This window comes from Emydura macquarii, unplaced genomic scaffold (genome assembly GCF_026122565.2).
Source record: "Emydura macquarii macquarii isolate MOO-44397 ecotype Brisbane River unplaced genomic scaffold, CSIRO-AGI_Emac_v2 contig_968, whole genome shotgun sequence".
Taxonomy (NCBI): Eukaryota; Metazoa; Chordata; order Testudines; family Chelidae; genus Emydura; species Emydura macquarii.
In genome coordinates, this window is record NW_027131105.1 from 13,130,376 (window position 1) to 13,153,492 (window position 23,117).

Consider the following 23,117-nt stretch of genomic DNA (forward strand, 5'->3'; position numbering starts at 1 on the left):
GAGCGAGAGACGGCGGGGAGCGGAGGCGCCCGGCTCTCCCTCCACCGCCGGGCTAGACAGCTCCCAAACGCGGCCCTTCCCTTCCCTCCCCTCCCCTCCCCTGCCCCGGCAGTGACAGCCCAGCGCGGGGCCGGCGGCGGTGAGCTGAGGGGCAGGGAGCGGGGCCAGCCCGGCAAAGCCCCGGGCTCAGCCCCCTCTGCGGCGCGGCTCGCGGGGAAGCCTGGCGGGTCTGACTCCGGGTGGACAGAGAGAGACTGTGAGCGGCTGCCCCTCACCCACCCCCGGCCGGGCGCAGAGGCGCGCGCCCCCCGCCAGTCTCCGTGGGGCAGGCAGAGAGCGACTAGCGACGGGCGGGCCGGGCCGGGCCGGGCCGGGCCGCGCGTGCCCGCAGCCTCCAGTCACGTGCCCATCGCCGCCCACTCACAGGCGGCGGCGGGCTGGGCCGCGCCTCGCGCCCCCCGAGCCGTTGGCGGCAGCAGGAGCTGAGGGCTGAGGTCGGTGACAGGAGAGCGGGACTCGAGCGCGCCTGGGCGGCGGAGCGGCCTGCGGGAGACAGAGGCGAGCCCGGTAGAAATCCACCGTGGGGGCAGCCCCCCCGCCCCAGCCTTTTCTCCCCCCGGGGGCCCCGGGCAGGAACTTCTCCTCAGCCTGCCTCAGTCCCGGGGCAGGGACGGGGCCCGGCAGCTCTCCTCTGCCCAGCGGGATCCCCCCTCCGTCGGGCGGGGAGCCCGACAGCCCCCAGGCGGGGAGCTCTGCACGCAGCCCCTTTCCCCTGGGAGGAACCCCTCAGCTCCCGGGCAAGGAGCCCCTAAGCCCCCTTCCCTGCCAGGAACCCCCCACATTCTCCCCTCCCCCCGCCCCACTAATACCCCTTCCCAGCCCCCTGACCTGCCTTGGCCAGGGACCCCTTAAGCCCATCTCTGTCCCCTTGTCCATCCACCACCGGGCAGGCCCTCAAGTCCCTCTTGTAGTGAGAGACCCCAGTTCAACAGTCCAGTGACCCAGTAATCCCCACTCCCCAATGCTTTCCCACGGCTGTGCTTCTTGAGGCCTCTACGGACTTACTGATTCCTGTAGATTTAAATGCATGCTTAAAGTGAAAACGGGAATAAAGGGCTCCCCCCAGGGGGCTATATCAGTGGGTAATAGTGGGCAGCGTTACCAATCCATCTTGTTTTTTTTCAGGGCACCTGTTCCTGCTATCTGAGCACCCTGTAACAATTAAAGATATGATGGAGCATGTGTCCTCCTTGCTCCACTAAATGTCATTCAGCTGCAATCCTTAGTCATCCCACTGAAAGACATGTTAACATAATAGCTAGGGGGACAGGTATGGGGAATCAAGCATAAAAAGGCCCATGGAAGCATGTGGCGTGCATTAAATATGACATGTTTGTCACTTGTCTCTTGTTCGATCATCTGTTCATTGCATGTTTACTTAGATTATTAAAGCCTTAGGGGCTCTGTCTATACAATATCCAACAGGCTTCTGGGCTCTGTAAATAATAATGCCCCAACACTTTGCCATAGAGTGGACAAGGGGCTGAGTTGTAGAGGAAGACATGTATGTAGTAAATTGCTCTTTTTGTATCCAATGCGAAGGAGAAATGTGATCATGCTTTGTTACCTGAAGTGAGATTTGAGGCTATTGTTCTACAGAATATAATGCCCTTTTCCTTTAGGAAACTTGTGAAGAATGTGTGGGCGCACGGCCTGCGCTTTGGGAGCAGATGGCATCCGCCGGGCCTGTGTGTACCGTGATAACCAGGGCAGAACAAGACACCCTGAATGGAAAGATGCTGGTAAATACAGCCCCTCCTACAACAAGAGTCCCCAATCCAACAGCCCTGTGCTGCTTTCCAGACAGCACTTCGAGAAGGTAACTTTCAAGCAAAACAAAATATTCAGCGTACATTTTGAGTCTTTTTATTTGTTTAAAGATAGGGACAGTTCCCTTGGTTCATGGCTCCTGCCAGTGTGTAACACCTTGGTATTTATCTTTCAATGCCTTATCCCAAAACTTAATGTATGATTTGTTGGTAGTCTCAGGAAAAAGTTGGGATTGACTGGGTCATAGAAACTGAGTCCTGCCGCCTCCTGCAGGTGGTCTCTCCAGGTAAGAGTTTAGAAAGCTGGCCTTGCCGCTGGGTGTTCAATTGCAAGCAGGGCAACTGAGTCTCTTTGGTTGTCAAGCCATCACCTTTCACTAGTACATCCACATATGTTGTTTACCTGAATATAGAAATTACATAAAAAGGGTAAAATCTATATCAAGATGCAATTTCCATAGAAAAATATAATGCACTAGCATCAGCATTTTGGTTCATATTTAAGATATTTTCCATGCATTTCAAAGTGATCCTTCACTAATATAGTTTTTGACTATACTTATTTTTGTCCAATTTTATTTTGAAAATCCTTAGGGGTCCCAGGATATGTGAAAACCTTGCTTTTCCTGGGAATGTATCTTTTCCATTTTAGTAATATTTTTGCTACTATTTATGCCACCTCCAGTATAGGATGTGTAGAGAAAAATCTTATTTTTAAAGCTTAGTAGTATTAATTACATTTGTAATCACCATTATCTTGGCTACTTTTACCTGCACTTGATCTTCTGTGTATGTACTTGAATATTAAATAAAATTGTGCATACATCTTGTTCAGTTTCGGTATAAGAGGCTACCCATGTTGAAAGCATGGAAATAAAATACTTGATTTATTTTCTTTAGCTCTTCTGGTGTATCATATATAATAACTAATAGTTTGAAGGAGGATAACTGTATGTTTCACAACTGTTCTTGACAAATCTGATATAAACATCTTTACATTCATTTTGGAGCATTACAGTTTGCAGTCTCGCCGAGCGTTAGTAGTTTAGTTTTAGTTCTGTATCTTCAGACTCCTATTAGTGTGTGCTTTGCAGGAATTCATACTGACACTTCAGGCTGTTCAGTACACATGCCATATGACTAGTACTGGATGTGTTCCTGTTTCTACTGTAAAAATGTGTTTTAAGTTCCTGCTGAAATGTCAGGAATTTGTTATTTGTTATAAGTGCTTAGATTTGTAGAACCAGAAATGTTTAAAGGTGAAATTTAAAAATATTAACACTTTGTCATCCTAAACCAATGCATCTGCACAAATTCAAAAACTACAAGCCTATTCGCATTTGAAAACACAGCATTTGAAAACTACTTCCTCCTTTATTTTCCTGCTTAAATACCCTATTCAGAATTCCACAGTTCTCCTGCAATAGCTGGTGAGATCACAAAGCAGAAAAAGATGGTGCTTGAAACATACATATTTATTATTCGTATTACTATAGTGCCTATAAGCCCCATTTATGAATCAGGATCCCATTGTGTTTGGCGCCGTACAAACATAGAGCAAAAATGGTGGTTTCTGTTCCAAGGTGCTTTACAATCAATGTATAAGACCAGAAACAACAAATGGATATAGGAAGACTAATGGAAGAGTACAAGAAACAATAAGACAGTCTTGGTCAGTATGATAGGTAGGGGTTTCAAGGATACCAGCAGCCTAACTATGAACACAGGCAAACATCTGATCATCCAGTCATCTTTATTATTACTAGTTCCCATGCTTATTCATTATTTGGGGACAGTGTGACAAATTTTATTTACAGTGTTGAAGCAGAAACAATTGGCTTTGTGCTTTTCTTTGCTACTTTCTGTTCTGCTTGTAGGCCTGAAAGATTTTACAAAACTGAAGGCCAATAGAAATGTTTCTGTGTATTTTTGTTCATTAGGAACTTTTTTTTTAACAAATCATTTCCCTGTGGTGTTAGCCACCCAAATATTGCAGCTTTTGGTTAGCACCTGAGAATCAGAAAGTGAATTTGACTAGAAGCTGATAAGAAGCAGAAGTGAAACCCACAGTCTGTTTCCATTGTCCAAACTGAGAAAAAATGCAAAAATGTGAACAGTGAAAGTAAATTAGATTATAAAAATGCTTAGCTTATTAAAACAAAGTTATTGTTTGTAACATTTATAAGGACTTTCTTAAAAATAAAAGAATTAAGAAACTTAACAGTGTCCTTTTATAATTATTCACTGCACTGGGGAAGAGCCTAAAATGATGATGATGCTGAGACTTTTTATGGTAGGACAGCATGTGTAATATACTTAAAGTGGAAGATCCCTGAATAGTATTAGCTAAGTAAAAATGTCAACTTTACTATTATATACAAATACTGTATTATATAGTGAATGTTTCTTATAACCAGTGGTGTTTATATTTATTTTTTTTAAAATAGCCTTATTGCATATTGCTGGGTCTGAAAATTAATTCCTTGCATATTTTCAATGACTTTCTCAGAGGAATAGTAATTACTGATTACTTTTGAATCATTTGTGGGTTACAGTCACGAATCTGTACTGAGTAGTATATCCTCACACCCATGCAAAACAGAAGTGAAAGAATTTCCAAGAAAAATAACTAGCAGAACAGTAACCAACAGTTACTTTTTTTTTTTTTTTTTAAACAAGAAAGTAACCTTTCTTCTTAAAATGTAAGGTGTTAACTTTAAAAGTTATCTGTATGCTTCTTTTTTCTTGTTAGGCTCTCTGTCAGTGGTTGTAATGAGTGAGTTTGTTGTGGTCTGTTTGTAGTGTCCATTATATAATGGAGAAGGCAAAGAACTACAAGATGCATTGGTTACTCTGTAATTTGCTGTCTTCTCCTATCCTGTGTATACTGGCATGAGGTGCTTTTCTATTTTATGTGAAAGGATGCTGACTCTTCTGAGCGTGTCCTTGCGGCTATGCGTTGGGGACTGGTCCCGGCCTGGTTCAGAGAAGCTGATCCTTCCAAAATGCAGTATAAAACATCCAACTGTCGCAGCGATACCATGATGGAGAAACTCTCCTACAAGGTGAGTTTACAATATCCGTGCATTTAATGAGTCTGAGAGAAGTTTTTATAATCATCAACTCCTAACAGTGCTACTAATGACTTGTGAACCATAGATCTAAGCCTCTTCCTAACAAGAACTGACCACTGCGCCCCGTTGCACAGAAAATAAAATCCTTCTGAATGACACATTATACATCTTAGTTTCATTGAAATAGAAGAACCCAACAGGTGATGGCTTTTCATATGCTGTATTTGACCAGATGGTCTTAAGGTAACCTGCAGTTTGGTTCAAGTACGTTTCAGGTTGGAGAAAACAAAGGTTGCATTGGTTCTAAAGAAAGAAAGCTTTGGGAATAAAATACTACTTGAAATGAATAAAAGCTTGTCTGTTAAGCCAATTGAGCAGCAGCGCAAAGAGCTCCGTAGGTAGACTTGTCTTGCCCCCCTCAGCCAGAAGATGGGCGTACTGTTTAGAGGGGATCTATAAGAGGAGAATGGGGGTTCTGTCATGGTCTAGAGCATAGTTTCTCAACCTGTGGTATGCATACCCCTGGGGAGACACAGGCAGGGGGTACCCAGAGGAAAACTGAGTGAAGGGGAGGTGGGCAGCAGCTGCCGACTTCCGGGGAAGCTGGGCGGCAGCAGCCTGCTTCCCACCCAGTCCCAGCTAGGAGCAGGGCGTCAGCTGCCACAGTCCCGGGAAGCCAGGCTGCAGCCGGTCCCTTCCTGCCCTGTCACATCTCCCAGCTGGGAAGTGAGCGGCAGCTGCAGGCTCTTGGAGGAGGCGGGCAGCAGCTCCCAGCTTCTGGGGAAGGTGGGCTGCAGCCCCCTGCTTCCCACCCAGTCACAGCTCCCAGCTGGGAGGCAGGCAGCAGACACTAGCTTCTGGGGGAGGCGGGCAGCAGCCCCCCGCTTCCCGCCAGGTCCCAGCTCCCAGGTGGGAGCCCAGTGGCAGCCTCCTGAGTCTCGCGAGCTGGGTGACAGCCACCCGTGCCCCAGCTCCGAGCCAAGGGACAGCCTCTAGCACCCCCAGCTTGAAGACGGGCAGCAGCCCCCTGCTCACATCCCTGGGTCCCAACTGGCGCGGAAGCCTCCTTTGCCCCAGTTCGGATTGGGTGGCAGCTGCCTGCAACTTGCCCAGGTGGCAGCCCCCCTCCCTGGCTCAAAGCTCAGTGACCAGAAAAATTGTCAATTTCACTGCTCTAGCTGAGCAGTGAAATTGACAACTATGACAGCCCCAGATTTTACCAGTTACCCTCTTTTCCTTCATCTCTCTCTCGCTCTCCTTCCCTGTCTCTCTCTCACCCCTTCCTCCTCTCAAATCTATGGCAAAAAATTTGGTGTGGCACTTTATATTACCCAGCATTGACATGCCACTCAAAGCCTCCTAGATTTGGCCAACATCACCTCTAGCCTAGGTACATACTTGAGTTGTGCAGCCCTGGTGTAAAGGTGGTAACCCTACCCATACTAGATCTATCTATCATATCACGGCCTTATATACTCAGTCCTTCTTCCAACATATGGCTCCCATTAGTCTGTAAATATAAAATCCCGTGGAATATTGAGTGTTGGGGTACCTATTAAAATTTTCAGAGGTTAGGGGGTACTTGCTATTTAAAAGGTTGAGAAACACTGGTCTAGAGCATGCAAGGGATGGAAGGTGAGAACTTGAGGGATTATTTTGTTTTACTGCTCATAACCTTCAATGAAAGAGTCTCTCAGAATTACCCTGTGAATATTACTTGCAGAACACCTCCAACTTAATTCTGGTGTGGTGTGGGATTCAGGTACCTATCTCCCATAGATATTCATGAAAGGAAATAGACAGAGTGCCAGTTGCCACATTTTAAACTAAATGAAATTTCCTGAATGGAATGGAATGACCAGATTTCCATCTTGTGCTAGTGCAGAACTCTCAGGCTGCTATCACCATGTATTAATGCATTTTAATTCTAAGGTGGTTAGGGGAAACTATCAGATTACTATGTATAAATGCAACATATACAGTAATTAACTAGGTAATAAGGCTCTTTCTTCATCAAGAGCATTTGATGATGGCATAAATCCTGAGAGCAGAGCATAATTTTATGTGAACAGAAGCCCAATGTGGTCATACAGCTTTAATATCTATGCATTTGAGGATCAGTTATAGAATGCAAAAAGCATTATAAAGAAAAGTGTTCCCTATACTTCAACCATGGCCTTGTCCTCTCCTCCTGCTCCCACCCCAACAAACATGTTTCTTTTATTTTAATTCCTTCCATCTCCTTTTATTTGTGACATGGTCAAATCTTCTCTCCCCAAAGGGACCTCTGATAAAGGGCAGACGCTGTGTAGTTTTGGCGGATGGATTCTATGAATGGCAGCAGCACAATGGAGAGAAGCAGCCCTATTTCATTTACTTCCCACAGCCCAAACAAGAAATGGTACTGGATTCTCAGCAACAATGTTGTTTTAATACTCAGCAATGAAATATAGTACTTCTTGGCTTGAAAAGGTTTTTAAAATATTAACTAGTTGTTACTTATCCTGAAGGAAAACATATTTATTTTATGAATTCCTGCTCACTCCAGCTGTGTTCATGTTTGAGGTTCAGGCATAGGATATTGTAGACAGTGATTTTTGAATGTGTGTTGAGGCCTAACTTCTAGACAGGTGAAAGGAGGGCCTTGGAGGTGATGGAGGATGTCCCATTGTCATCTAGTCATCCTCTATATATTAAAGTCATGAAATGCAGAAAGATTAGCCTGTCTTATGTTTCAAACTGTTACTGTATTGAGTAATGGTGCACCCAAAGCTGCAGTCTGTGCATGGCCTTTTGATCTACAATATGTTTCCCATCACTCTTCTAATGGAAGGCTTGATCCTGGGAAGTGCTGAGCACACAAAGCTGCCATTGAAGTCAATGGCCCTTGCTGAAATTTCACAGAACACTTCTGAATAATCTCATGAACGTTCTGCCTGTTGTGCTTTTCCCCTGTTATTTATTTTAGCATGGAAATGCAGTCTGTTACGTGGGAGATCTTATCTGCTACTGTTGCTTATCCTTTCACCTCTCCAGTGATCTCACAATAATTTCCAAAGTAACAGTTTACAATGCACAGGTGGAGGATATTGACTTTGAGAGGGGAAAAAGTAGCAATACCAGATGAAGCTTCTAATAAAGTTTTTGTGTAAACATTCCTAGAAATAGAAGAGTAATTAAAATAGCAAATGAGGCATGGGTATCTGACCTAAGCTGGTTTTCAGTGTTTTCTATGAGGCATCAGATAGCCTTTAAATATCTTTCTATTGAAATTACCTAGCATGGGAAGGAGGTTAGTAAACACTGTGATAATTCTGTATCTTCCTTTTTCAGGCAGATGGGAAGGATGATGATGAAGAGTGGAAAGGCTGGAAGTTACTCACCATGGCTGGGATTTTTGATTGCTGGGAGCCCCCTGATGGAGGGGATGCATTGTACACCTACACCATCATCACAGTGGATGCTTCTAAAAGTTTAAGTTCCATCCATAATAGGCAAGTGAGAATGACTGACTGTGGATTGTAGAGTTCAGGGTGGCAGAGATTAGTGGGCAGTATTGAGCAGAAAACCTTCCCTTTACTCCTGTGCTGTGTGGAGCAGGTAGTGTGACTGTATTCCCCTAAATACATAGCCCTGGTGGCCAACAACACACAGGCCAGTAACTCTTCCCTTGTCTTTCTACCTGATACCCCTAGAGAAACACATTAGAACAGTACTGACTTGTTTCAGGTCACTGAATCTTGCCCTTGCCATAAATCACTGTATTTGCCCCCTTGCTGGTAGCAAAAAGTATTAAGCTGCTCATAGGCCTGCTGAGTGACTGACAGTTATAACCCTTTGCCTTCCCCAGGGAAGCAGGCTGCTTTGATGAAGTTAACATACTGTTTGCCTCAGAAAAATTGTATTGCTTAGTCCTTTCCCCATGGCTTCAGAAATGAGGTCTGTGTGCCTTCTAGCCAGTTCTTAACATGCTAATAGTTATTGCCAACACATTTAATTCCCAGGTACCTGGAGTCTGAATTATGTTAATTCTGGATTTTAGTTTGGCTTGCACCCAAGTCATTCAGTCCTGCCACATGGTGGATAAGTTGTGTGTCTCTGTGGTCTTAAGATTTCTGCATCTTCTCCCATGTTTAGAATGCCAGCTATCCTGGATGGGGATGAGGCCATCAGGAAATGGCTGGATTTTGCAGAGGTATCAACACAGGAAGCTCTTAGACTCATCCACTCCACAGAGAACATTGCTTTCCACCCAGTTTCCACCATAGTAAACAACTCCAGAAACAATACACCAGAATGCCTTGCTCCCATTCAGTTGGGACTGAAGAAGGTGAGATCTGGTGGCTGACACAAATCAGACTTCCTTATCATAATACTGTTTAATAATAATAAATAAATAAAATACTTTGTCCTCTGTCTAGCCTTCTAGATGAGGGTTTCATTGCTCTTTCCAAACATTAATGAATTAAGCCTGCCTGTGAGGTAGATAACTTATCCCCATTTTCATAAATTGTTCAGGGCAGAAGGACCTTTTACAGAGGAGAAAGTAGAGGCCATAGACAATAAGAGAATAAATCATGTTTTGTCTAGCTATTCATCTGGGGTTGGCAGTTCATTCAGCACCTGAGGATGAGAGGGAGATTATGCCTTACAAGATACTTGAGCTACCTCTTCTGGCTGATTTGGGATGGCTCTGAGAGGCTCCAAAAGGGGCTGCAGGCAGCCATCAATTGGAGAGAGGGTCACTACAGTGTTTGATGTTTTAGAGTGAAGGCTTCTCAAGGATTCCAGTTCCTTTTCCTACTCTTCCAGAAATAAACCTTGTTGCAAAGTGTCAGGAGCACTCTGCTTAATAAGGTATATTCTCTACTGAATGGTATTTAGGATTAATTTGACTGGAACTTCCATGGGAACCTTCTGCAAGGCTGTGTGTTACTGTAGTGATGCTGCTGCACCTTTCCCATTCTGAATCTGGACCCAGCTCATTGAATTGGTACCCATGTGGGCATTTTCTGATGTGCCTGGCATATGAACAGCTCTTTCTGTGGTTCTTATTTTTCTCTTATTATAATTTGTCCTCCCAGGAGACCAAAGACAACACTAGCAGCAAAACAATGCTGGACTGGTTAAAAAACAAGTCTTCCAAGAAAGAAGACGATGATTTGCCCAGATGGTCCAGCCAGTTCATCCAAATTGCTACACCAAAAAGAACCAGTGCAGGCTTAATGCATCAGTGGCTGAAGAAAGAAGAGGGGGATCCTTGTTCAAAGAGGCCCAAAACTCAGTGAACCGATAGTTTCAGTTTTGAGTTCCTAAGCAGATGCAGTGTTAGCTTGTTAGATCCTGCAGATTGGTACTCAGACTCCTGTGACCTTGCTGCACTGAACATTTAAATTTGATCTCTAGCACTGATGTTATTTTGTAGCTTGTTGTCTTTCTTGTGCTGATTGTTTACTGATTCAGAAGAGTGGTGTTAGGTTTTAAAAACCATTCTTGTCTTTTACTAGCTGGGACATGGATTTAATGTGCTGCTCACCTCCCACCAGCTTTTTCACTGCACCCAGTGGTTGGCACTGACCTGCCTTGGGAACATGTATGGACCAAATACATATGAGAGAGGCACTTAAACCCAATCATGCTCTTCTCATTGAGTGATGAACAGAAAATCTGCATGGAATTCTTTCCTGCAGTGGAATTCAGCTGGTTCTCCTTTGTGTTAATTCTCCTAGATAGTGTCTGTTCTGTGCAGATTATTTTGGATACTTTTGATGCTTGAGGACTTCTGCAGCTGAAAAATGAACAAAAGAACCTGTGTTAAACTAGTATTTAAATCAGCCATAACCCCTTTTCCCAAAGCCAGGAAATTCTATGCTAACACTGCCTTGCTTTGTGTCAGCACTGCAACATATATGGGCCTCTGTATAAGGATTCCAGAACAGTGGGATCCTGATGTCATATGTGGAAAGATGTTCAGAATTCTTGAAGTAAATGCTATGAGAACAGGTGCCTTTTAAAACTGAGGAAGCAATCTACTGAGAGAGAGAGAGAGAGAGAGAGAGGTGTGTGTGTGTGTGTGTGTGTGTGAGAGAGAGAGAGAGAGAGAGAGAGAAAAGAGTGGCCTTACCTTTAAATCCTTTTGCATGCTTATTGACTGTCCCATTTCAGACAGGTGGACCTGCCTTTACGGAGTCTGTGTGCTATTGTCAAGGGTGCCTTTGAAAACTGTTCCCCAGTGGTATTGTAATATTGTTGAAGCCACTAGATGTGCCCCTCTCAAATTTCCCACTGTTATTACCACTGGTAAAAGCAATGGAAGTTCTAATGTAGGCATGAATCAGCATTTTAACCAGTGTTATCTAACCTTGCTCTGAGCGAGGTTAGATGACACAGTGGTAAAAATGGCAGCACATTGTCTATACTAGAGCTCTCACTGACCGGAGCAACACTGGTAAATTTAAAGAGAAAAAGTCCTGATGTTCAGAAGTGCTGAGTGCCTGTAGTCCTGATGAAGTCAATGAGAGCTGCAGGTGCACAGTGTCACTGAAAAACAAGCTTTAGTGTGTTGGCATGACCTTTAGAGAGCAGTTTCCTGGGAATTACTGGGTTTAATCTGTCTCCTATGGCAGCTATAACTACTAGCTTTATTATTTTTTGTGGGGAGTGGTGTGAGAAAACTTGTCTTGGCCATCATGTTTGTGCAATCTTTTTGTTAATAGGATTTTAAGATTTAGAGTGTTTTCTAAATCCTTGATCCAGAGAATCACTCTTTTGAGTTGGTAGATCACTGGAGTGTCACTAACGTGTTTCTAAAGTACTAAAGTAATTTTTGTCTTTGGTCTGGGACTTGAACAAACAGTGAGAGTCAAAGGTTAGAGCAAAGACTAAGGCATGTGAGAGCCTCTCTGGAGAGCATCATTTATTTGTGTTTGAAATTGTAGTTTGTAGAAAATAAAAAGCAATCATTTGGCTTGTTGTGATGTGTCCTTGTGTGTGTCTGTCTCCCTGTGCCAGTTGTCAATCCAAAATCATCTACTCCACAAGCAATGTGAATAGCGTGTCTTCCTTACCCTGGGGAAAAGAGACTTCATAGAGCATAGTGAGCTCTAAGACTTTTGGCTGGATAAAGTTTCTTAAGAGGTAGGAGTTTATTTGCAAATTAAAATATTCTCAGAAGGCAGCTTGATGGCTTCAGTCAGAACTGCCTTGTTCTAAGGGAGCTCTACAGATGCTTCGTAACTGCTGTGGAGAGTCTGTGGGGACGGATGGTTAAGGAGCAGCCCATGGAGTGACAAATAGGAGTGTTGGTGAGATGCCATTAAAAGGGGGAGAACCAAATCCATACTGCAGTGAAATGAGTTCTGTTAAAAGTATCACATTGGATCCAAGATGTATCAGAATCTTATGGTAACCCATTACGCTACATCAATTGGGAAAATGCTCTATTGAGCCCCATTTCTGACAACTTTGAGGAGCAAAGGTGGATTTAAGGTTTCCCCTTGTCTATGGTTAATGTAAACTAGCCAAGAGCAGTTTTGCAGCCTATTTCCTATCACCTCCATCATTAATCTCTCAAAACAAAAGAATTTATTGTCTAATTTCAATCCCATTCCAGACTCTGGCAGAAGAGGGCTTGATTTGTAGCCCTGGAACTGTTGCCTCAGCACCATCTATGGGCTTCAGCAAGTAACATGCAGAAGGTGAGAAATAGATTCTCCCCCGCCAAGTAATTTATTCTCTAGGCAGAACGACTTTGCTGCACTCCCCCGCTTCAGTGCTTTGGTTGTAAACAGCAATCATTATAGAACAGACTCTACAAAAGATCACAAGCATGCATTTAATAATTGTTTTAAAATTCACTGTTGCTACTAATGGATGCATGAGGTGAATACAGACCTGGCAATCAGGAGTTCCTGAACTATAATCCTCATCCTAATACTTACTTTTTATGGCCTTGGCCAGTCATAATCCTTCTCTGCCTCAATTTTCACATCTGTAAAATGGGGAATAATCCTTCCGCTAACACTCATAAGGGCTGATTATATGTAGAACAGAAAGCATTGGAAGTGTTAACACTAAATAACTATCTTTAGATTTATATACTAAGTGTTATTTCTAAATAACACATTTAAACATAAGTCTGTTTCCACGTCAAATGTGTGTTTCCATTCAGACACTGTAACTAATTTTTTTTGGAAAATGATGGTGCTTAGTACCATGATCTTATCTGGAAACCCATGTACTTGCTTCAAATGAAGCCCTTCTGTTGAAAGTTGAGTGCCAGTTCTACAGGCCTAAATTCTGCTGTCCCCTACTCCCCGTTATGCCAAGAACTGAGCCAGTAATCTCAGAAAACAAGTGTACTGTTTTTATTAGTGTTTGGTCTCTTGGGAATCAGAGATTTTTTTTTATATGTGAGTAAAAAGCTAGCACTAAACTAGGAGCTTGCAACCCAAGGAAGTTTATTCGTTTTGGGAAAGGAGAAAGACCACCTTGTTAAGGTAGCAGGAGACTGAAATGAAATGAGATTTTTCTTTAGGTGTTTGCACAGTGAGACAATAAGCTTTTTTCTAAAAGGGCAGCCAGTGGCATTATGGGTTTTATCAGAGATGGACGGTATGGCCAGGTCTACACTAGCCTTTTTTCTGAAAAGTTTGACATCCCCCCACTGGTGGTAGCAACATGGGAGCCCTAATATAGAAAAAGGCAGCAGCAGCAACCAGGGTTCTAACCACTGTCATGTAGATTTATATGATGATACAGCTGCTGTACACTAAGGCTCCCAGTGATGCAATTACACCAGTGTTAGAAATGGGGGGATTTATTTACATAAAAAGGGCTAGTGTAAACACAGCCTAAGAATGATTGGATAGCAGATCTGCCCTACCAAAATTGAGGTCTCCCACAAGAGAGCTGGGGGGTCCCCTGTATTTTGCTGATTGTCCTTTATTTTATTGAGAATACTTGAGAAAGTGAGACTTTCTTGGCCCACCCCTGGGGGAAATACAGCCTGTTCACAGCTTTCTGAAAGTCAGCAGATGGTGATCTACTAGCTGCCCTTCTACTTGTGGTCTGCAGGGTCACTATGTTGGCAGACCTTTTAAAAAAAAACCAAAAACTTCACATTTAATTTAAGAATCCTGCAGATTTGCATGCAAAAGCTCTTCATCCCCCAGTATGAACAGGACAGGTACCAGTGGTGGTACTTAAAGCTGTTAAGACTGGTAATTAAGCATTCCTCTTTTTACTTTAATAAAGGAGCCTGATGACCGATTGCCTTACCTTCCATTGGGTGTGTTTCAACTCACTTTAGCACTTACATTGCTCATGAGCACAAGCCTGAAGTTTGGAGTGACCCAAAAGTCATGGTGGGTCAAAAGAGCAAAGTTGAACAAGAGGGGCAAGCACTGGATCCTACAGCCAGGTTTGGGTCTGATGTTTATTCCTAGAGCACTTAAAACTGATACAGCTCTTCCACCTGTTTTATAACCCTTTAAAAAGTGGTCTGTATGTGTATATGTGGTCCTTATGTCTATAATTAACCTTTAGGGCAGCCCTGGGGAAAGTCTTATCTGCCTCTTAAAGCTGCGGAAGCTGATGCTCAGAGAGGTAAAATGGTGCCAAAGGCTAGAGGGGGGCAGTATCAGATTTGCAATGAGACTTTGGGGCTTCCTCCTCCTTAGTTCCCTGCTTAAACAGCTAGGGTGCCCCAGTTCTGAAAATCAGGAGCAGTAGTTTGCCCTGGCACAAAAATCTGCCTGCCCACTTTTGTCATAACAATGAAAAAAATACACAACCTGCTCCAATTGCAAAGTGACTTGGCTCGTGTACATGGACAAGAGGGGAATGTTGTATGTAAAGAGGGAGGTGAGTCACAGAGCCATTTGGGCGGTGTGCAGTGCAAGGAAGTGGTGGGTACAGCGAGAATGAAAGGTGAACTCAAGCGTGGAGGGTTTTCCCTGAGCCTGGTACGGAACAGGTGATGGGCTAAAGAACCAAATCAAAGATACCTAGGCGTGACTGCTTAAAGCTGTACAGCCGAAGCAGGGAGAGAAACATCCCTCCCTGGTGCCTCGTCGCTTTGTGAGGCAGCCAAAGATCCAGTCTCCTACAGCTGCTGTTGCTGCACATTAATATGCTTCACCGCAGCTCCCTTTGCAGGCGGCCCAGCCAGCGTCTCGGCAGCCACTCCAGCTCCATCCGAACCTGAACGTAGGGCGTTGCGAGTCCTATGCAAATCAGGGATCGGAATACTCGCCAATGGGAGCCTGGTCTGTTCACACCGCCGCCAATGGGGAGCGGCCGGCGGGCTGGGCGTGGATTTATATCCGCTAGCTGCTGCGCGACTAGCATTATCATCATTGCAGCTGCGGGTGTCTGGCGGGCAAGGCGGATTGGGCTCTGTACGGCGGTGAGGGCCCGGACTGAGCCAAATCTCGGGGTTTAGTTTCGGTGGGAGCTATTGTAATTGCATGTGCATCCCTCTCTGCACGGGTCGCGTGCTCTTCGTCCGGGCGGGGCTGCTGCTGTGGGGTGGGTCACCTAACCCGCTGGGCTGGGCGCAGGTCCCGGCGTTGCCGGGCCTCCTGGCGCTGCAGCCTGGGGACGGTGTAGCCCTGGCGCGCGGCTTCGTGTGCGGTTCCGAGGGAGCGGGGCTGGTGGCGCCGCGCCGCACGGCGCAGCGAGGGCCCCTAGCGCTAGGGCTGCGCGTTATAACGCTGTTGTGTCCTCCGCAGGCCCCGGGACCGGCTCAGCGTCTCTCCTCCCGGCCTCTGCCGAGATCGGCCCCCTTCTCCCCGCGTAACCCGGCTCGGCTCGGCTCCGCGATGTCCGGCCGAGGGAAATCCGGAGGCAAAGCGCGAGCCAAAGCCAAGTCGCGCTCCTCCCGGGCCGGCCTGCAGTTCCCGGTGGGCCGGGTGCACCGGCTCTTGAGGAAGGGCAACTACGCGGAGCGGGTTGGGGCCGGGGCTCCCGTCTACCTGGCCGCCGTGCTCGAGTACCTCTCGGCTGAGATCCTGGAGCTGGCCGGCAACGCCGCCCGGGACAACAAGAAGACGCGGATCATCCCCCGGCACCTGCAGCTCGCCATTCGCAATGACGAGGAGCTCAACAAGCTGCTGGGCGGGGTGACCATCGCCCAGGGCGGCGTCTTGCCCAACATCCAGGCCGTGCTGCTGCCCAAGAAGACCCAGAGCTCGAAGAAATGAGCCCCAAGCTACTGGCATTCCCAGGAATTCAATTGATCGGCGATGCGGTGCAGCCAACATTGGCATTCCCCTCTTGTCCTCTCCATGTGCCCGCTCTGCTACCCTGGCCCCCACATTTCCTCCATTGCTCCCCGGGGGCGTTCCCCTTTGCCCTCCTGCCCCCCTCCCCTCCCGTGCCAGCTTTGCAGTCCTGCAGAAGGTGAGGTTGTAGCTCTTACTTCAGAATGATTGAGCCTGTGATTCTTTCCCTTCCTCTCCTCTCCATTGGGGGGAGGGGTGAGGAGGGGGAGGCATAGAAGGAAGGGTGCAATTTGAATTTGAATTTTTAATAATTAAAAAAAAAAAAAAAAAAAAAAAAAAAAGCGCCACTTGCCTGGCTGCCAGCACCTGCCTGGTGCCCCTAGATTGCGTTCTGGACTGTTTGGCTGCAAAGCTGTCCTTCCAGGGTTGCTGGCCAACAACTCTGTTTTTAGAGCAGCATCTGGGTATTGGAGTGGATTGTTTTGTGGACCTGCTCACATTCCTTTGGAAGAAACATTCTGGAGAAGGAAGAATGGTTGGGTTTTTTTCTTTTTCTTTTCCCCGCCCCCAGAAGATGCAACTAACTGCAAAGGAAAACGTTTTGCGTAGTGAAAGCTCCAGCCTGGAGCAGGAAGAGACTGGCCTCAGTCAGTGCTCCTTTTATTTATGTTGTGTTTGTGGATATAACTGAAGATCCCATGCCTCCCCTCTTTGGGAGGGACCCTCTGTAATGCACTTGGCTATTTGGGGGTGGGGTGGAAGAGTCATGGAGGGTGATCTCTCCTTGTTGCCTAACTTTTTGCATGAATGCTCTACCTTACTTTCTCACCTGGCTCCATGCAAGAGCTAGGGAAGTTCAGGAGGAGGATAATTTTACCTGCTGTTGCTGTACATCCCCATAATGTGATCACAAATGGAGTTACTAAATGCAAAGAGGGTGGAGAGGCCAGGAGACTTTCCAAATGTGAAAAAGAAGTATCTGTTTCTGGGAGAAACTAGTATTTCAGATACTAAGTCTTGTTTTCTCCAGTGGTATAAGCTAAGACGTCATCAACTGTAAAAGAGCCCTAACTTTGTTCTCCTGTTACATTTTAAATATTATCGTGCAAAGTCACCTTATTGTAGCTATTTGGCTGAGCTCACACACTCAGTGGGCTAGTCTGATTTAGTTTTCTCATCAGTGTGGGTCCTGTATGGTTTGGGGCAAAGAGTGCACTTGAAAATACTCTAAAAGAGCATTACAAGGTCAGGAGTTTACCATTGACAGGGAATGGAAGCTGCCATTGTTTTCTTTTCCCTTTTTCCCCCCCCTCCCCCTCCTCCTCCTCTGGTCAGAGTAATAGTTTTATGTTGCAGAACCTCTTATTTTATTGAGATTTAGAGCTTGTACCCTAATTGCACTTTATAATAACATGCAGTGTTTTTGTTCACTACTTCTGGTTCTTAAAATAAAGTGCTAATTATACATCTGTTAACTGTAATCCTCCTTAATGGATTATTATTTTTTTTAATTTATATGAAGCAAATATAGTTAATATATAGTGGTGTTTGTTAAATGGCTATTTGGATAATGTATGAGCATGAAAGTAAGCCTAGCAGTCCCTGTGACACACAGTAGCTGTGATCTTATAGAAATTGGTATAAAGAGCCACCTTGTTCCCTATTGTGAGGGCAGCTTGTTTATGTGGAAGGTTGATAGAATCATGTGCATGCAGCAGTGTCTGGGCTGTTGGACAGTAGAACTTCATAATCTTATTAAAGTACAATGGGCAACTGTGCTGTGCTGTAAGTAGCATGTGGTCCACCTATCAAATCAGCTCTTAATTTTGTGGCTGAAGTAACTTGCTGGCTCTGACTCAGTTATATTATTATCTAGAGTAGATGAATTTGGATGCCTGTAAGTGGTTTTATGAAGGGTCTTTTCACTCCATTGTAGAATGTGGAAAAGATGTGTTACTAGACTAGCGATAATGGAGAAGTAGAACTTGATATGTCATTGACTGTCTTGGCAATTCTGTGGTCCTTCTTCCTCTCCCCCCTCCCTTACGGCTCCTCGGTGCAGGCCTGGGGAAAAACCTTGTTTCTGGGCAGCTGTATCTTACTGCGGTTGCACTGGACCAACTTGGATTTTTTTCCTTCTGTAAACTGAGCATTAAGCCATACTGGGGTGGATGGAGGAGGGAGTTAGGTGTTTTTCTTTACATACAAACCACTGTTTAAAGAGTGGAGATTATAAAATGTCTCTGTATCTTAGTGTCTTGTGTTCTTTTGTTTCTCTAGGAACAGCATTCTGTACAAATTAAAGGAGATTGCTTTGTATTTCTTAGAAAATGCAGAACTTGTGATAAAGAACAATGCAAACCCAAAATCTGATTAAACTGCTTCAGTATTGAATGCATGTCAAACTTGCTGTCTGTTATCACCACATCAATTAACTTGCTTGCATTGGAATTGTTTTATCTGTGAAAACATGTGGATCTCTTCTTATTACAGTAACTTTGTATTTGGGCTTCTGTCTTCCTGGAAGAGATGGGAAGGGACTGGGGGAGATGTCTGACTTAGTCCAGCAATCCCATTCAGTTGCAATGGGAGTTATATTTACCCTTTCACCCCGATTGATCCCCTCACCTGTCTGTGTGAACGAACATGATAGTCTTCCAGATTTTTCTCCCCATTGTTGACAACATGATGACCCAGCCAGCTAGGCAAATACAAAGAACTTGAATTTCCCTCAGATGGTGTGACCTGCAAAGGAAAAGCAAAGCTGGACTGGACGCGTAATTGGTTGTTTGATAAGAGGCCTGATATGGTTTTGATTTTGATCCATTCCCCCCAGTGAAATTCAGCTCCTGTGCAGACTTAAGTTTCATATACCTTTTCCCCTTGTACTTCTACGGAGAGCTGACTATGTATACCGAGACATCTAGGATGTAATTTTGCAAAGCCACGAAAGGTAAAACTTGTAACCCTGACTCTCTCTTCCATTGGGCAGGGAAAGGGTGGAAATTGAAAACAAAGGAAGGGATGTGGGGGGAGGATGACACAGGCAAGCTTGAAAAAATGCTGGCTGTCTTTAAAGAGCCTGTGAATAGCAGATATCAAGCAACTTATTTATTTGTATTCCACTAGCATCAGTCAGGATGGGGTGCCATTGCTCTGGGCATTATACAAACACAAATAAGACAATCCCTGCTGTAAAGAACTGACAGTTTAGGACAGGATGCCACAAATGTGTGTAACAAACAATTGAAGGAATGAGCATTGGAAACCTGGGAATGGAGGGAGGGGGGCAATAATGAAAACTTGAGTCACTTAAATTCTAGGTAAATGTCAGAAGTGCCTTACTAGCCACCTACTTAGCTGCTTCATTTTAGAGAAGTCTTGGTTTCTCTTGTGTCCTGTGTCCAGTAGAAGGCAGGCTCATGTGTTCTTAACAGACATATTAGAGTTTGATAAGAGCGGGTGATTGGTTTTTTTTATTTTATTAGCTGGGTTTTGGTTTTAGTATAGGTACACTTGTGGCTATTTAAACCCTCCATCCCAGTCCTCACTAGTCCAGTAACTTCTATGCAATTTTGGATTACAAACATCATTCCAAATCTACTTTAAAAAACTTTTTTTTTTTTTTTAACTGCCAGATTTTTATAGTTGAGTGACTTCAACTGGTAGTCCAAGTACCATGGAAGACTATCACAAAATAACAAGTGAAATCCACTCAGTCTTGGCCAAGGAAGTCTCTAAGGTGCACCAAATGCTAATTAATTTACCAGTAGTGAAATGTCGTTTTATGAGCAGTGTATAAATCTTACGGCACATATGAATATCTTTATAATGGAAACCACCCCCTTATAAAACTAATGCTTACTCATGCACTGAGTATAAGAAATGTATCAAATCAGTCTTGATAGTCTAACTTTTGAGGTTTCATTTGCAACAACCCACCAGCCTGTCTTCCTAGCCAAAAACAATAGCTAGAGTGGTGGACTCGATACAGGTAGTTCTGGGGATTAGTAATACAGCAGAACCTTCAACCTATGGATTGCAAGCCTGGTGGTGGTGAAAGCTTGTAACCAACATCTCTTTAATGGCTTCTGTGAACCAAATTGCTGGTCTCTGTCCTTTTGCTAATGCAAACTTTGTGGTTGATCTCAGTAAACTTCCCAAGGTCTAAGCAGGCTGTAGAGATCTAGCTCTTTTAGAGTGTCCCTCGAGGGGGGGGGGGGGGCTGTTGAAGCCCCCTGGTACAAAGAGACCTAACCACTGTTCTCTCTTCTGTGCAGTGGACTTCAGGCTACAGGACTGTCAACCCAGCACTTCTTATCAGGGAACTTCTTATTAAAGGAGCTGAAGCAGCAAGATGCTGCCTGCACTTAAAGGAAGACCTTTCTAACACTAAACTGAACTGTCTGTGTAGGCTCCTTAAATTATTAAAAGCGAAGACTCTACAGAGGGGGACTAGTGACTTGCTGCATTTCTCTCAGATTGGGCAATGATAGTGAAGATCAGGGGAGTCGGTTTCACTTTGACCTTCTTAGTGTTGCAGTGTGCGGGTTTCAAGTGCTCCAGAGCACTTCTAGGGCCTGTGCTACATAAAAGCTTGGACCAAATGTAAATTCTTTTAATGAAAATAGGATTTCAAAAGGGCAAGGGTACTAAATGCATCTGTGACTACGTTAGTTGTGGCACCATCTCTTTATGGGCCTCAGCCAATTATAGGGCACAGTAGTATTTTTCTCTCCTTGGATGAAGTAGTTTAGGCTGGTCTTGCCCAATTGCTTCCCCTTCCAATCATCTCCATGATGGATGCTGTTTGATACTGCAAACCTTATCAGCAAGGGACTGATTTCCTTCTAGCCATCTCCCTCGCTTGCCAATAACCACTTAAAAACACATCAACTTAATTGCTTTTCTGTACTTTAGGGGGGTGTTTTGAGAGGGGTCCCACAGGGATTGGTTCTTGGCCCTATGCTACTTAACATCTTTATCAATGAACTGGAAAAAAACACCATCTTCACTGATTAAGTTTGCAGAGGACCCAAAAATTGGGGAAGTGGTAAATAACAAAGGACAAAAGGCTTTAGATCACTTTATAAACTGGGTGCAGCAAACAATGTTTTTACACTGCTAAAAACAAAGAATGTAGGCCATACTCACAGGATGGGGGAGCAGACACTCTCCAGGAAAACAGTGATTGAAAAAGATTTGGGGGTCCTGGTGCATAATCATCCGAATGTGACCTTCCAGTGCGATGCTGTGGCCAAAGCAGCTAATGCGGTCCTGGGATGCAAAAACGGGAATCTTGAGTAGGAGTGGAGAGGTTATTTTACATGTCTATATTATGACGGCTACTGTAATACCATGTCCAGTTCTGGTATCCACAACTGAAGAAGGATGTTGACAGATTGGAGAAGGTTCAGAGAAGAGCTACAAGATTGAGTGAAGGATTAAAAACATGCCTTATAGTGACAGATTCAAAGAGCTCAATCTATTTAGTTTAACAAAAGAAGGTTAAGGGGTGACTTGATTACAGTCTAAATTACCTACACAAGGCACAAATATTTAATAATGGGCTCTTCAGTGTAACAGAGAAAGCTATTACACAATCCATTAGTTGGAAATTGAAGGTAGACAAATTCAGACTGGAAACAAGGTGTAATTTGTAAAGGTGAGAGTAATTTATCCATTGGAACAATTTGCAGATGGGTTGTGGTGGAGTCTCCATCACTAAAATTTTTAAATTAAGATTGGCTCCTTCCGTAAAAGATCTGCTCTAGGAAGTATTGTGGGGAAGTTCTGAGTTTTTGATACAGGATGTGGGAATAGATGATCGCAGTGGTCACTTCTGGCCTTGGAATCTATGAACTCTACATAATCATATAAGTAACTGGTAAGATTTATTTTTAATCATTCAAAGAGGAGAGAGAATTCCCCCCCATTTCCTCTAGTCTGTCTTGTGCAGTTGGCAGTGTTTTATGATCACAGTTAGTTTCCTGCCTATTTGTGGGGATCTCACAGAGCAACATGGGAGGAAAAAAGTTCCATTAACAGGAAAAGCAGAGATTGGACAGGTCTGACACCTGAAACTACTTCTAAAATTGATTAGATTTCAGATTAATGGTGACCTTTTAATACTGCAAAAATTTGCATTGTCATCTGGGGCCAGATTAGGGTTGGGCATTTGACAAGTCAAATGTTGGTCAAATATTTTAAAGCACTAATATATTAAAATGGTAACAAATAAGAGTAAGCGTCTATGGTCTCCAGAAGACTTAGCCTTAATAGTTATGCCTAGTAAGTTAAGTGAGTTATTTTAACTCAGAAAAATGCAAAACAATTACATTCTAAAAATGAAAGAATTAGCACTATGATGCAATCAAAAAGGGAGGCTGCTCCCTACATCAGGGCATTCTTGCTGGAATACTTGACTGTATTTGACCATGGTCAAATGACTGGTGGTCAGCTGATTGTCAGGCTGAGATCCTCAAGGGTATTTAGGTGCTGAACTCCCATTGATTTCAGTGGGAGATGGGTGCCCAAACACCTTTGAGGATTTGGGCCCTATTAAGGAAACTACCCAGATCTGCTTCTAAGACTGGTGCTTTTATAGCACCATACTAAAACTTGGTAGCTGGTAGATAAAACTGAAGGCTGCATTAGGAGAATGGACTGAAGTGACTGACTTAAACTAGTAAATCTTTTGTGTCTTGTCCTCTCCATCATTGCAGGTTTATATCCACTAGCTCTACAACTCCACCTGAGACTGGAAAATCAAGCTATGTTCTTCTGAGTATCAGTTACAAAGATTCTGTAATTAGTATTTAGCTGATGACTTCATTGATGAGGCAGAATAGAATTCACCCTCCGTTCCGTGTAGTTGTACCACAAAGAGTACAAGTTGTGGCAGAGGGCCACAACAGGAGAAGCTATGACGAGTAAGGAAGGACCAATTTCACCTAGTCACTTTCTTGGCATCTGTGCTGTTGTGTGGG

General features: G+C 44.3%; 2 protein-coding genes across 6 annotated transcripts; both read left to right on the forward strand.

Moving 5' to 3' along the window:
• The first annotated feature begins 58 nt into the window (after window positions 1–58).
• Window positions 59–10,954, forward strand: HMCES (5-hydroxymethylcytosine binding, ES cell specific). Of its 2 annotated transcripts, none has more exons than XM_067544257.1 (7): window positions 59–567; window positions 1,683–1,879; window positions 4,751–4,894; window positions 7,185–7,304; window positions 8,237–8,397; window positions 9,041–9,233; window positions 9,988–10,954. In XM_067544257.1, the coding sequence occupies exons 2-7, from the start codon at window positions 1,697–1,699 to the stop codon at window positions 10,189–10,191; spliced, it is 1,005 nt and encodes a 334-aa protein (XP_067400358.1). In that variant the 5' UTR covers window positions 59–567; window positions 1,683–1,696; the 3' UTR covers window positions 10,192–10,954. The 2 variants fall into 2 exon arrangements, with proteins under 2 accessions (XP_067400358.1, XP_067400359.1); XM_067544258.1 differs by having other exon boundaries at window positions 59–558.
• A 52-nt stretch (window positions 10,955–11,006) lies between these two features.
• On the forward strand, window positions 11,007–20,585 carry LOC137150365 (histone H2A type 2-B). 4 transcript variants are annotated; one of them, XM_067544263.1, is made up of 4 exons: window positions 11,007–12,040; window positions 12,516–12,600; window positions 14,159–14,324; window positions 15,637–18,522. In XM_067544263.1, exon 4 carries the CDS (start codon window positions 15,727–15,729, stop codon window positions 16,105–16,107), a length of 381 nt encoding a protein of 126 aa, XP_067400364.1. In that variant the 5' UTR covers window positions 11,007–12,040; window positions 12,516–12,600; window positions 14,159–14,324; window positions 15,637–15,726; the 3' UTR covers window positions 16,108–18,522. The 4 variants fall into 4 exon arrangements, 3 of the variants coding, with proteins under 3 accessions (XP_067400364.1, XP_067400363.1, XP_067400362.1); XR_010918957.1 differs by lacking the exons at window positions 11,007–12,040; window positions 12,516–12,600; window positions 14,159–14,324 and adding exons at window positions 15,227–15,311; window positions 20,409–20,585 and having other exon boundaries at window positions 15,637–16,306; XM_067544262.1 differs by lacking the exons at window positions 11,007–12,040; window positions 12,516–12,600; window positions 14,159–14,324 and adding an exon at window positions 15,210–15,352.
• The last annotated feature ends 2,532 nt before the right edge of the window (window positions 20,586–23,117 follow it).

Bases quoted from the DNA above. Each gene is read 5' to 3' on its own strand.
- LOC137150365 (XM_067544263.1), top strand. From the start codon at position 15,727: ATGTCCGGCCGAGGGAAATCCGGAGGCAAAGCGCGAGCCAAAGCCAAG.
- HMCES (XM_067544257.1), top strand. From the start codon at position 1,697: ATGTGTGGGCGCACGGCCTGCGCTTTGGGAGCAGATGGCATCCGCCGG. The intron at 4,895-7,184 runs GTGAGTTTACAA...CTCTCCCCAAAG, and splicing joins TGGAGAAACTCTCCTACAAG to GGACCTCTGATAAAGGGCAG. The intron at 9,234-9,987 runs GTGAGATCTGGT...TTGTCCTCCCAG, and splicing joins TTCAGTTGGGACTGAAGAAG to GAGACCAAAGACAACACTAG.